The 13,163-nt window shown below is 38.3% G+C and overlaps 1 protein-coding gene across 6 annotated transcripts in view; it reads right to left on the bottom strand.

Moving 5' to 3' along the window:
• Positions 1 to 288: 288 nt before the first annotated feature.
• Positions 289 to 13,163, bottom strand: part of ARPP21 (cAMP regulated phosphoprotein 21) — a 443,564-nt gene continuing 430,689 nt past the window's right edge. For all 6 annotated transcript variants that reach the window (XM_069613189.1, XM_069613192.1, XM_069613193.1 and 3 more), the window contains 2 exons: positions 4,335 to 4,486; positions 289 to 1,102 (listed from right to left, as the gene is read on the bottom strand). In XM_069613189.1, coding sequence (XP_069469290.1) covers positions 845 to 1,102; positions 4,335 to 4,486 — 410 coding nt within the window. In that variant the 3' untranslated portion in view covers positions 289 to 844. The remainder of the gene's footprint in view (positions 1,103 to 4,334; positions 4,487 to 13,163) is intronic.

Here is a 13,163-nt window from a genome sequence, read left to right as displayed (position 1 = left end):
ATCCTGAGACCCTCATCATATCCCAAAAGATGTCTGCAAACCTCAGAGAAAGGCACATTCCTGGATTAAGGGCTTGCCAAATCTGAGCAGATTCATAGATATACCAAATGAACAAGTAGCTTTGTGATGGGGATTAAAAGCCTACTCCTTTGAATAGGGTGTGTTCATGATGTAGAGCTAACCACTCACATTCAGTGAACCAGATATCAACACATCACATCCTTTATTACAATACAGATACCAATAATCAAATAAGCATGTGACAATAATTAAAGAAGAGGCAAAGCATTTGATAGAAATATGACCTTTCTTCTTGAGGTCAAATAGTTTTATTGTGAGTAAACACTACAATACAGTATATATCCATAAAAAACTCTATATTGTATATAAATTATTCCTTCCCTTCGTCAAATCTTTTTCCCCATAACAGCTTTGGTACAATATGATTGTATGGTGTATATAGATATATACACATATATCGTTATATATATGTATATATATTTAAATTTAAATACTTTATTTTCACAAACTCAACACAAAGTACAAAACTAATCCAAATTAGGGATATTACAATCTACACAGTGGTGTTCAGTGGTAGGAAAAAATCTTACCTCAAAGAATTCATGTCACTAGCTAAGCTATAAAGGCAGATCTAGCAGACATGACAAAAATATGCACCATTAACCAGCAAACATCGTGTTACTTTTTACAGTAGACCAGCAGCAATCACTTGAGCATCATAAATACTTGAGTTCTCAACTGATTTTTCCATCGAGTTCTTCATTCTTAGAAGGCCAGAGGTTTGTTGTCATTGAAATGCACCAAATTTGTGTATGTCCGTCAATTAGTATTTAACTTGCCATCCTGTGGTATTAATATTTGAACAGTTTGTCCTGCAATTGGCAGATATAACTGGAACACTTCCAGCAGGGCAATGTGGAGCAACCAACCTTAAACTGTTCTGTGGAGAAGGAGGTATGACATTGCAATAAACAGGCATTCCATTGGCTGCAAGTGTTCCTTGACCTGATTGGTTTGGCAGCATAATTGACTGTTGGTATGATGGTTGTGGCATTCCTTGAGATCCCTGGGTCATTGGCACCTGTAATTATCATATACACAATTAGACTACGGGGTTACAGGTTGAAATGTGTTTAAATGATGTTTATATATTATACACAATTACACCACATAGTCATAGTGTGAATTTTTTTAATGATTATATATCTTGAATTAGCACTAGTGACATTTCGGTGCATCACAGTCAATGCAATGCTAGAACTACTGTATAGAACAAACAATGTTTCTGTCATTCGATAACACCCATGTCTTTCTTGTTTCTAATCTGACACCCTGACAAATGTTCCCTGCATAGACAACTATTATATTAAAACTATCATCACATTAAAACATAATTGCCCTTATTAACAGAAAATGATAAAACAAGACCAAGGTTGCCTCTTGTACAATAGTGCACGTGGTTATTCCACTTGCACTATCATAAAATAGAGTAGTTGGTGAGAGACACATTACAGCACTGTCCTGCATTGTGTAATACATGTTGCATGAAGTAAGGACTACACAAAAGATTTCAGAGGGTGTTACTTTCAGTGAGACATGATTCTTATCAATACAGGAACAATTGTAAAACTGAAAATGCAACAATTAACATTATGGACATCTGAAATAATTGGTGCTGCTTACCTAAGTTGCAAAATAAGATCAATTCAATGGACCCAATCTAACCTTTCTACGTCTAGCCTGTGCATTATTTAGAAGGATTAATCCAGTAGCATTTCTCTTTACCAGCTCACAGCCAGGATGGCCTCATTGACAATATGATCCTTTTTTATGAGGAACCTGGCCAGGGAATTGCTGTGTCAACAAAAAGGCATGCTAGCAAGGCAGGTCATGTAGCATTCTCAATTTCCTTTATTGAATAGTCATTTTAGGAAAAGGAAGATAAGAGTAAAACAAATGTTGGATTGCAAATCATGAAAACAGTGAACGGATTGCACAATGCGTGCCCCTGTGTCTAAAGAACATTTTACCATTTACCTTTGCAGGGGTCACATTTGTTTTCGCTAGCAGGAGGACAGACACCATTAAAAGGGCAAAATATGTGTCTGTGCTTGGGGGTTGTGTTGTGTGCTCCAAGCAGTGTAACTGAGCTCAATATAAGGATGGACGTGGGACACAGATGATGCTGGGTTCCTTAAGTGACTGTGTACCTTTCTGTTGTTGTCTCATGAACTGAGACGGGGCTCAGGGACAGTAGAAGGCAGTGCCACATGGCCGTTCAGGCCAGTGCTAGTGATAACTGTCTGATCCTATCCGTGGCATGGAAACAGGAGCCACAGTTAGCAAAGCAAGTTTGAGAGTTGACATGAGTAGTGATGTGTGCGTGTTAACATTGATCTATGGATGCAGGTGGTGTTGTGGGACCTGTGCGAGGATGCTGCTGGGTGAAGGAGCTAGAATAAGAGTATACAAAGCTACATCTGGGAATATGAGGCGAAATCCCACAAGAGGGATGACAATAAGCACAAACTAAATCCCCAAGCATATGGTACTGAACCCCATCATATGAGGTGAAACAATGACACTTAGTTGGCACCTGGGTTACAGTTGCCATATAAGGTGTACCTGGGGTATATGAAGCAGAAATCATACATTGTGTACAACATAAATCATACAGTAAGACAATGTTGGGCTATCCTTTACAGCCATTTAGATGCCAACTGCTAACAAACTCAGAATAACTATATCCTATTATATTTTTACATTATCCTTAACGACTTTTGAAAGAGAACATTACAGCGGAAAGACAGCACAAGTACACATTATGAATATTAGGACAAGAAAATAACTTATAGAAATTGACTTCAATGGTAAAATACGACGTTGGATAGGGCGACATGATGACTGCCTTGTTTCAGTGAACTGAAGACAGTAAAACAGCAAGTCATAATTTTTAAATAATTAATAAGAAAAAAAGAAGCCTCTGCTTCACCTTTGAAATGCCAATAGTTGGCCTCTGCCTATAAGTGGATTTTTTCTGATTAAGTTGGCATACAATCTCACAGCTTATTAAAAGTTAATTCAGTAATTGCTACAAGTGGAATTTCAGAGCTTGAGTAGAATTTACGGTTGATCAGAGAAATGACAATATTCCAAATGGTTAGGCTGCATATGTGTGCCAACATTGTGGCTTTATAAATACAGACAGCCTTTAGAAGAATAAATAATAATATCAATTTCCATACTTAGCAGCATCTTACAACCCAACACCCAGACAAATGTATCAACGGCCTATGTGAATCGGGCAAGTCTTCTAATTTACATTCATCGGAAGGAGAGAGAGAGAGAGAGAGAGAGAGAGAGAGAGAGAGAGAGAGAGAGAGCGAGAGAGAGACCCCTAAATGTAAATTGAGCAGTTGGATAAGCAATGATAAGGGATGAGGTGGAATTATAATCCAAGAACAGTGCTGTATAATAGGGTTAACCACAGATAGAGATCAAGGTAAGAGAACCACATGTTAAGCTTTCCCCTCTGACATATGTGTGAAATGTGCAGTCACAGGTTTGAATCCTGGCCAAGCCGGCTCATATCTTTATCCTTGTATGGTGGATAACGATTGACTTTGGTAATATTAAATACTATTACTGAACATCACCGTTTGTGGTAGGGTGTGTTTAGATGTTAAATACTAAGCTTTGTTCACTTTAAGTGAAACGTGATGAATGCCTTCCCATCACTGCTCATAATTAGTCTACTGTTCCTAGTGCAAACTGTGACTTCACTGTGACAATACAAGTTGACAGAAGTACTTGACACTAAATTGTTTTTTTACTATATTGAACTGAGCCCTGATTTATCAACCCTACAAAAGGCTACTTGGGTAATGGGAATTGCCATCAAACATTCACATGTCTTTAGGAATTCATACTAACTAAAACTCTCAAGCTCATGAATTGCAGTTCTTTTGAAAATCTGACAGGATTTTACTATTTGATAGGCCACAGGGCCCACCCCCAATTGCTATGCTCCTCTTCTCTCTGCATTCATTCCCTTTGCATCAGTGCTGCATTTTAAACAAAGGCAAGAGCATGTTTTCACAACTGATAGTAGTGAGGTCAATTGTAAAAAATGTAATATCTCACCCGCTATCACAGAACAATAGAGTTGGGATAGTAGTTTTATCAACTTATAAATTAAAACATAATGGACATTCAAATGTTGCTTACTTATTATATTGCATGCATTATTATTGTATATCAGTGCTCCATTTGCAAACTGTCAGACAGCTTAAATGATGTTTTCTGATGATTACCTGATAAGAAGACATGGTTGGATACTGGACCATCATGCCTTGCACCTGATTTCCCTGTTGATTGTTCATCATACTCTGGCTTTGGGGAGGCTGCTGCATCCCGATGAGTCCCTGGAACCCCTGCTGTTGATTTGGTAAGACAGACTGGTACCCTGGAAGGAAATAACAAAATTGGTTCTGGTTACCTATGGGATTTGGTTCAAGATGAAAATCTTACAAAGAATGATTTTCTAAAGTTGATACATTTCCTTTGTATAGCATATTTTTTCATGTCTTCATTTTCTGAAAAAAATCCTTTTGATCCTTATTAACGAAAGGAATCATACAAACCTAAAAGACACTGATTAAGGTTTCTAAATGAATGTACAAGATGTAGGAAAAGGAAGATACATTCTAAGGGAATACAGACATGTGGTTTTATCTAATTTTCATTAAACAAATCTCATACGCACAAAGCACTAAGATATTTGACCTGAAGCATATCTTTGTAGAGCAGCATAATCAGACGGAGCAAGTGAGATCTACCTTGATAAGATTAATGAAAAGTCTGTTCTTTGATCTCGGTTTCAAAGCATCTGATCAACTGTCACCGATCCACTTCACATAAGCCAACATACGGTGAGCTATTGTAGACTAATATGAATTTGGCTTTTGGCTTTTGGGAATGACTCAACACAGGTTCAATACTGAGTTTTTTTGTCGTGATAACATTAAAACATTTTAGGATTTAGAACCTACTTTACAGCTCTTGCATTGTTACTTTGATGTGTTGCAAAGTGTGTAAATTAAGAAAAAACCACAATCTTGGAGAGTCGGCAGGTGTAGGAATGTAAATGGTGATACTTTGATACCTATTCTGTGTCATTGACTACACACATTTCTAAATTATATAATGTGCATATGGCCAGAGGAATGACACAAAATCAATTCTGACAGTCTTCCCACTGAAAAAGTAGCAATATTTAAGAAATAGAAAACAATGCCAATGATTCCAACGTCAAAATTAGCAACCCTTTGACTATAGATTGGTTATTATTATTTATTGAATTAAATTTGGTTTAAGCAAACCTTTGAAATACAACACAAAATTACTAAACTATCAATAACCATATTCTGTCACAATCCAATTCATCCTTTAAATTCATACAATATTCCCTTAAAAATAAATTAAAAACAAGAATATTTCGTTTTGAGATACACCAATACCAACAATGAAATAAAATGACATTTAAAAAAAAAAACATATAACAGCAAGAGGTAGTGCACATAATTTCCCCTCTAACATTTTGCCCCATACAATTCTAGTCTCTAGAATAGCCAGGTCTCTAACAAGTTTCCCAAAATATAAAATCCATAAATGTAAAAGGGCAGGACACACCAATAAAACATAATATAAATTCTCCCTGGTATATAGATAATTACAGTATCTACAATGTGCAACTTCCAATAGAAAACTCCCTCTATTACGTAGTATCTCATTTGTTAGAAGAACATTAAAATGAAACCTCATGAAGCAATCTCTCCACCGTCGATCTGGAAACTTTTTCAAATAAGGTTCCAATACACCTATCCTCATATGACATAGACCTGAATGACCATAGAGAGAGAACTTCATGAGAGTCTCTCTGGTATCTCTCCAATCAAACAATTGAACAGAAGTTTTCACTTTACTTGGATATGCAATAAGAATTTCAAAATGAGTGTCCCTTTCAGTCAGTATCCCTAAACAATATTCTCTAAAATCATCCAATGGTGTCTTCATACCCGTCAAGTCAATATTACCCATCTCAGTATACAATGGGCCTCATTACAAGGTTGCTGGTTCGGATACAATGGTACCGATGAGCTTACTGGTACCGTTGTATCCGGACCGGCAAACTTCGAGTTGTGTTCGCGGGTGCCTTTCATTCCGCCAGGTATGCCCTGGTGGAATGAAAGGCACCCGCGAGCACAGCAAGCCTGTAGCACTGGCACCATTATGAACGGTGCCGGTGCTACAGGCATACCCATTCCCATTGAGCCCTATGGGGCTGAAATGGGAATGGGGGTATACCGGCACCCACAAAAGGGCAATTACCGGGTCCAGCGGGGCCGGAATACCCCAGTAATTGCCCATTCACAGGTGCCGGATTTTCATGCCTGTTTGGAGGTAGTCTTGCCGGTTTTATCAGCAAGGCTTCCTCCAACCTTATAATGAGGCCCAATCTATCCATAGGGGAGGTTAATAAATTACAAAACAGTGCTAGTTGCTTCCATTTGATAGGGCTTCTCAAAAATTTAAACCTAGCTCATGCCATATTGACACAATCAGAACACTTTTAGGCAAACAGTACAAAAATATTCTCGACAGAATTGCTTCATAATAATCCATTTCTGCCAAGATTCAAACAGGAAGTATGTCGAAACCATAAAGCATCTTTGGTATTACTTTGCCTATATAAGACTTTAACACTGGAATCATTAAAATCTGCCATATTTAAAATTAACTTTGCCATTTGGGTACCCACCATTCAAGCTTTTTTCAAAAGTATATGCATATGATAGGCCTTCTTTGGATTAGTTGTCACATCAAGACCGAAACATGTCATTTTATCTGTTATTGTCAACCTAATATCTTCAACAAACCAAGCAAAATGACTAACACAATAACATGTGTCTTTGATGCATTCATTTCTAACCTATTAACCTCCATATACTTTGCAAAGACATTATTAAGATATCACAGAGCGACTGGTGTATTGTCCAAGAGAATGAAATCATCTGCATTAGCCATCCATGAAAGCTGGGTTTACCAATCTTTGGTGTTACAAATACAGCCCCCTCCAACGCCTCTCCTATATCACCAACATTGAGGTTGAAGAAGCAGGGGATCAAAACACATCCCTGTCACAAACCAATCTGAGTTTCCACCCTCCTGGACAACACACTGTCACTGTTAAGACTAGACAGCACAGTTGTATTCTCATATAAATATATCAGTATTGACAATAAACCAGATGTTAGCCTCATTTACTTAAATTCTTCCATAAAATATCCCAATCCACTAGATCAATGCCATAATCAGGTCAATTTATACTACATAGGTCAGCATTCTACTGCCCAATGCCCATTTTTGGATACATCTTATAAGAAATCCATTACAATCTGTGCCTATATTGCTCTGCATGGCTGTATGTTACTTGCTCAGTATTTGCTTTCCACCACCCATTCATTTATTTGTTCTACGAGTAGACCAGCACATATCTTTGAGTCTGCATCCATTAAGGCTACCAGACGATAATTACTGGGGACATTCTGTTACCTTTTTTGAACACAGGGACAACATAAGCATTTTTCCCCGATTTCAGAGTCGTCTGTGTCATCATCATCTCTTTTAACAGGATAAACAATATTCCAGACCAAAGTGCGGGGGACTTTTTAAACACAATATTGGACAGGAGATTTGGGCCTCCTGCTTGGGAGCTACTAGCACGCATAATCAATTTTTCCACATCTTCAATTTCAAAATTCATAAACCAACTACCTATTTGTGCACATTTTTCATTTCCTTTTCTTTTATACAGTTGGAAAAAATACTATACCCACACTTCTTGTTGTATAGGATTTACCTGTTCTTCTTTTGTTTGCATTGATGGTATTAATCCCCAAAAATGTGCATATTGATTTCCAGCGACTATCCTAATCATGGCTTCATCATCCTGCTTATGTAATCGATAACAATAATCTTTCCCACAATTTTTCATTCTTTGTTTTTCCTTTCTGATACGTACACCCTTTTCATCCATACTTTTCTCATTCTTTTTAATAGTCCAAATTATCCAAATTATCTAATTACTAAACTGCTTTTGTCTCTTCACAGCAATATCAAAACAGTGCTTACCAACTTGATCCGCATGAATCCAAAGAAACAAGGGCTGTACCTCCTGAGAAATTTGTAACTGTATTGCATCAACCAAATACAATATTTTTTGTGGAAAATTTGATTTCTTAAGACATATTTCTATATTATAATTAACATTATCTACATTATTATCTGTCCATCTCAGGCGATTTCATCCAGCATTTACTACTAAGTCTTTGGGCACAATGTGAGTCCTATTTCCATTTTCGTTGCAAAGGCATTATCACCTTTATGGAAATCTTCACAAATCTCAAAGAGTTTGTTATTGACAAACATATAATCAAGGACCAGAGAGGACTAGCCACTGTACCATGTAGCATGCTGCTGTACATTATCGCTTATTTGATCATTTAGTGGAATCAAACTCCATTCCTCAAATAAACTCTGCCAGATTCTTCATTGTGTTAATTTTCTATGCCACCCAATAATCTGTGTCCTCAAATCACTCCTCTCACTCCCAGATCTCCTGCCACTAACACAGGAGTGCTAGGATGACTTATATACCAATCTTCTAAAAGATACAAAAACATTATTGCAATTATTTCTGAATGGTCTCCTTGTGGGTTCTGTCAATATATATTAATAATCATAAAATAAGTACCTACTTTATTACATACAGATTGATGTGCTAACACATCTTTGCACAAGTTTGCTTATATCTACGTAACAATGCCCTATCAGGTCACTTTTCAAATGTTGCTTAATAATATCAATCATCTTGGATTTTTTCTTGAGTTATGTTGGCTAAACTCCCTCTCTGTTTTGCTACATTCTAGGTCCTCTGTATTGGCATAGGTACATTAACGTATGGTATCACATTGAAATGGCTTTGTTGATCATTTCACTTCAAGTCATCCCATCACATGGTCAAATTGTTTTTCTTTTTTTTGCTATTTTTTGTTATTTTACTATTGGCACCTCTGTTACCCTCCATTTGTCTCTTCTGACTCTCCCCTCGTTTTTCTTCTCTTTCAACTTGTGTTAATTTCATGTTCCTTCAAATGTCTCTCTCAGTGTATGTCTTTTTCCTCATTACAATTTATTATTTTCTTTTAAAAAAACATTTTCGAAGTTTCTCCACCCCTTTTTCAAATTTCAGTGATTTTACCATTGAGAACAAAGGGCCACATTTTAGTGAATTTCTTTACAATGGGTCGTTTGTGTTACATGTTTTTTACGAAATGGCTTTCATTTACTTGGCTTACGTGAAATGGGTGAAATATGAGATACATAATTGAGAAGTTTGGACCCTATGTGGTCCCTATGTGGTCCAGACTAATAAACTCATTCACCCAGCGTGAACTTACTTCAATATATTTCCGTTATGATTCCAAAGTCACAGCCTATTATGACAGCTCTTCCTTGAAGAAACACTGTAGTATATATCAAATAGACCCGTGGCTTCCAAATTGTTAACAATTGTCATTTCATAGGTTTAAAATACATTCCTCATCACAGAAAGGCAAAATGTAACATATTTCACTGTCCGTTGTGCATGTTGCTACTTGATCAAAATGTCAATGGTTTTCCAGTTCACTTTAACAACATCTTCCAATTCTACCATTAGTCTAGCAATTATTCCTCACACCCACAATCTCAAAATATGAATGCATTTTCCACACATCCTCCAGCTGAACTTCCTTGTAATTACTAACCAGTGACTATGAAGCTCGGAGCAAAGGAAATCATTGCCTGGATGTGTATAAGTGGCATAGAGTTAAGTATGCAAGACACACTCTCTCTTTTCCCTTGCCTTATGAGCTAATACTAGTTGTCCTGATATTTTATAATGTACAATAATATCAATCAAGATTACCATTAATGTCACCAATCACAAAAGAAGAAAATGTCACTTTGTGATTAAAGCCATGCCATTATGTTGCCACTGATGGTAAAATCATGCTGTGTTTTAAATATGTTATCACCAATGCTAAGTCAATCACATCCAGTAATTCATGTTAAATATATTAAGGATCCTGGAAACTGCCACAGAACATATAATCAGCCCTGGGCTGGTTCTAAAAAGGGTAAAATCAGAACCAACTACTACTGCATGGTATGTCGTCCAGTAATGGGTGACAAACACTCAGGCAATGACAAAGTAGTTGTTGCTGTAGCAGCAGAATCTTTCCTGAGAAATGTACATTTTTTCATTTGTACATTGGTGTAGTTTACTCTCAGTGGAATTGTGTTCAGTGGCAGTGTTTCACTTGCGCAGAGGATTAGCAACCTGTCAGAAATATCAATTCACAATAGATAATGCTTAATTAAAGTACCACCAAGGTTTACACCAACAGAGTCCGTAATCATGGTGTAGAAGCAATTTACAACTACCGCTGCTTCTTGCATGAAGGGGAAATGGTTCTTCTAATGTAAATGAGCTAAAATGAACACATATGAAACCAGTCTGTAGCGACCATATATCAACAGAGATATTTCTGATTGCATTTTAAAACGTTTTCTTGCATACAAGAGCCTCCATTGGCCATCACAACAAAGTCATCTTCAGAAGCAATTCTCTCAGGAACACAAGCTGAAAAATTCATCTGCAAACTTCTAAGTGAGAGGCATGAAGCTCCAGACCTGGAGGGCCGCAAACCTGACATATTTTCATGATATCCCTCATTAATATTCATAAGGTATATCTACGTGCATTTAGAGTATGTGTATGCAAATGTGCCTCATAAATATTAATGAGGGTTATCCCAAAACCCTGATATGTTTGCAGCCCTTGAGGCCTGGAGTCAACATCCATGTTGTAGGGCCAATTAAAGGTAGTGAGTAATGTGTTGTATACGTTTTGGCCATGGCACAATTGTTTGCGTCCAAATTGACTGTGGTCAATTCGGCAGCAAAGCCAATTTTGCCATGGTCAAAACGGCCCCAATTTTAAAAAAAACACCCACCATCACACACCCCACCACCGACCCCTACTTACCTTTTTGCCAACTGTGGAAGTTTTTACCCTGCAGCATCGGATACATCCCTCCTACACTGGTTGGATCTGACACCGCAGGGACAGCTTATCTTTTTTTTTTTGGTCCGTCGCCTCCAGACCACCGAAAGCAGGGGACACCCCTGCTATCCCCAAAGGCAATCACTACCAAACATGAGGAGCGAGGGACAACCCTGCAACCCCCGCTCCCCATGTTTGGTAGTGATTACCCAAATTGATCGTTTCAAAAAACGACCAAATGGTCCTAGCCGAATTCTGCCACTTGTACCATACGGTCAATAATTTGAAACAACCAATTTGGGTAATACAGAGTAATGTCAATCTAGTTTGGTATTATGATCTACCTTTTTACGGTAGGTGCACTTATTTGCCCATGGTGATTCGTCTGGCATATAGGCCAGAAATGCTCACCATCTTCAGAGGCCAGTGAGGCACTAGGAGCTAACTCACTGCAGATTAGAAGGAGAAAACTGAAAAAAAGATGAACACTAGGAAACAGCTATTCTTCTCATGTGTTACCAGACTTTGGAACAGCATATCCACAATCCTCATGCTTCTGCACTTTGGAAAACATAGGAAGACTCTGCTTTTCAAACAACCTCTGTCTGATCGCTCCCAATGACAACCTTGACACTTCACCCGAATAGACCCTTGTTGCACTTTTTGTACCTCCTTTGTGCCCATGCCTTGACTGGGAACTAAAGGAGGCCCTGGAAATAATGTTTAGAGTGTCCCAAAATTACACATTTATTTTTGCAATGAGAAAGTTTGAAAATAAAATAGGTTACCACACAAAAGATGCCCAGGGTGCAGAGGCCTACTGACATATCTCCAGAGTTCACTATAGGCCACTCCACCCCTGTTTCTGCCATATTTCTTTTGAGCTAGTTGGATGTTTATTAATGCATACATAGTATAACAGAAACAAACACAACTCAACAGTATATTTGCTGTAAATAGCATGAGGGGATTAATATTGTGTTTGCCGGATGTGGTAATTTGTCGTTGGTAGCCCTTCAAATCTATGTTATCGATAGAGGATCGCATCAAGGCAACTGTTTCAGGAGCTGATGCACCTCGCTGCTTTACTGTAGGGAGATTGCATCAGTGTACACATTGCTGAATTTTTTAGCATCTTCATCAGTTTCAAAACGCTTGGCTTCCTTGAAGCAACATCCTGCCAATATGCTGTGCCAGCTGCCTGCACAGCAGGTATTGTGAATTTCATATGCAGGGGCATCTGCTTTGCTTCACACTTTCATGTCCTGGAGGGTGTTGCAGCACAAGGGTCCGTGTAAAATGGAGCCTGCTTGAAAACTATTCCGGTTCCCAAATGACAAAGGTGTGTTTTAGACTGCTCAGACTATCCCAAACACATTGATCAGAGTGTAGAAGTAACACAAAAGGATAGATTTCCTAAAGCTCCCAACTCTTAAATATTGCAAGGCTGATGGGTTTATGGTTTTCTGTGTGTGCCTTCTAGGTGAAACCGCTTGTGAGAAATGAGTAGAATAATTGCCCTCCGCCAGTGTGAATTTTCATCAGGATAAGGTAACCCATTTGTAGTGAGTGGCAAGGGTAACACCATTTTGCATTAGCAATCATGAAATGTTACTTCAGAAGCAATGCCTGAAGTAAGGCACTTATCATCAACTTCCACCACCCTCTCAGGATTTGCCGATTCAGATTCAGAAGAAGAGCTTCCTCCCCAGTTTGGCTTCAGCACCCCTGTACTCAAGCCTTGGAATTCGTGTTAGGTTTAGGGTATGGTAGAGAGGTAGAGGGAACTGCAGGGTGGCGGCAAGGCAGCATCCTCCACCTTCGAGGCAGTGGCAGCCAGTGGCACAACTAGACCAAACCTTTGGGGTGTGAGTGGGGTGAGTGGGGATGGGGGTTAACTTTCAGAGGCTGTGTGGGGTTGGGGCAAAGTATTAGCAGTGAATTGTGCAATTTAAAGCACACCCGGGCACTG

Source organism: Ambystoma mexicanum, chromosome 5p, assembly GCF_040938575.1.
Source record: "Ambystoma mexicanum isolate Mex_15411 chromosome 5p, UKY_AmexF1_1, whole genome shotgun sequence".
Taxonomy (NCBI): Eukaryota; Metazoa; Chordata; class Amphibia; order Caudata; family Ambystomatidae; genus Ambystoma; species Ambystoma mexicanum.
The sequence above is the reverse complement of the archived record's forward strand: the minus strand, read 5'-3'. Positions and strand labels throughout refer to the sequence as shown.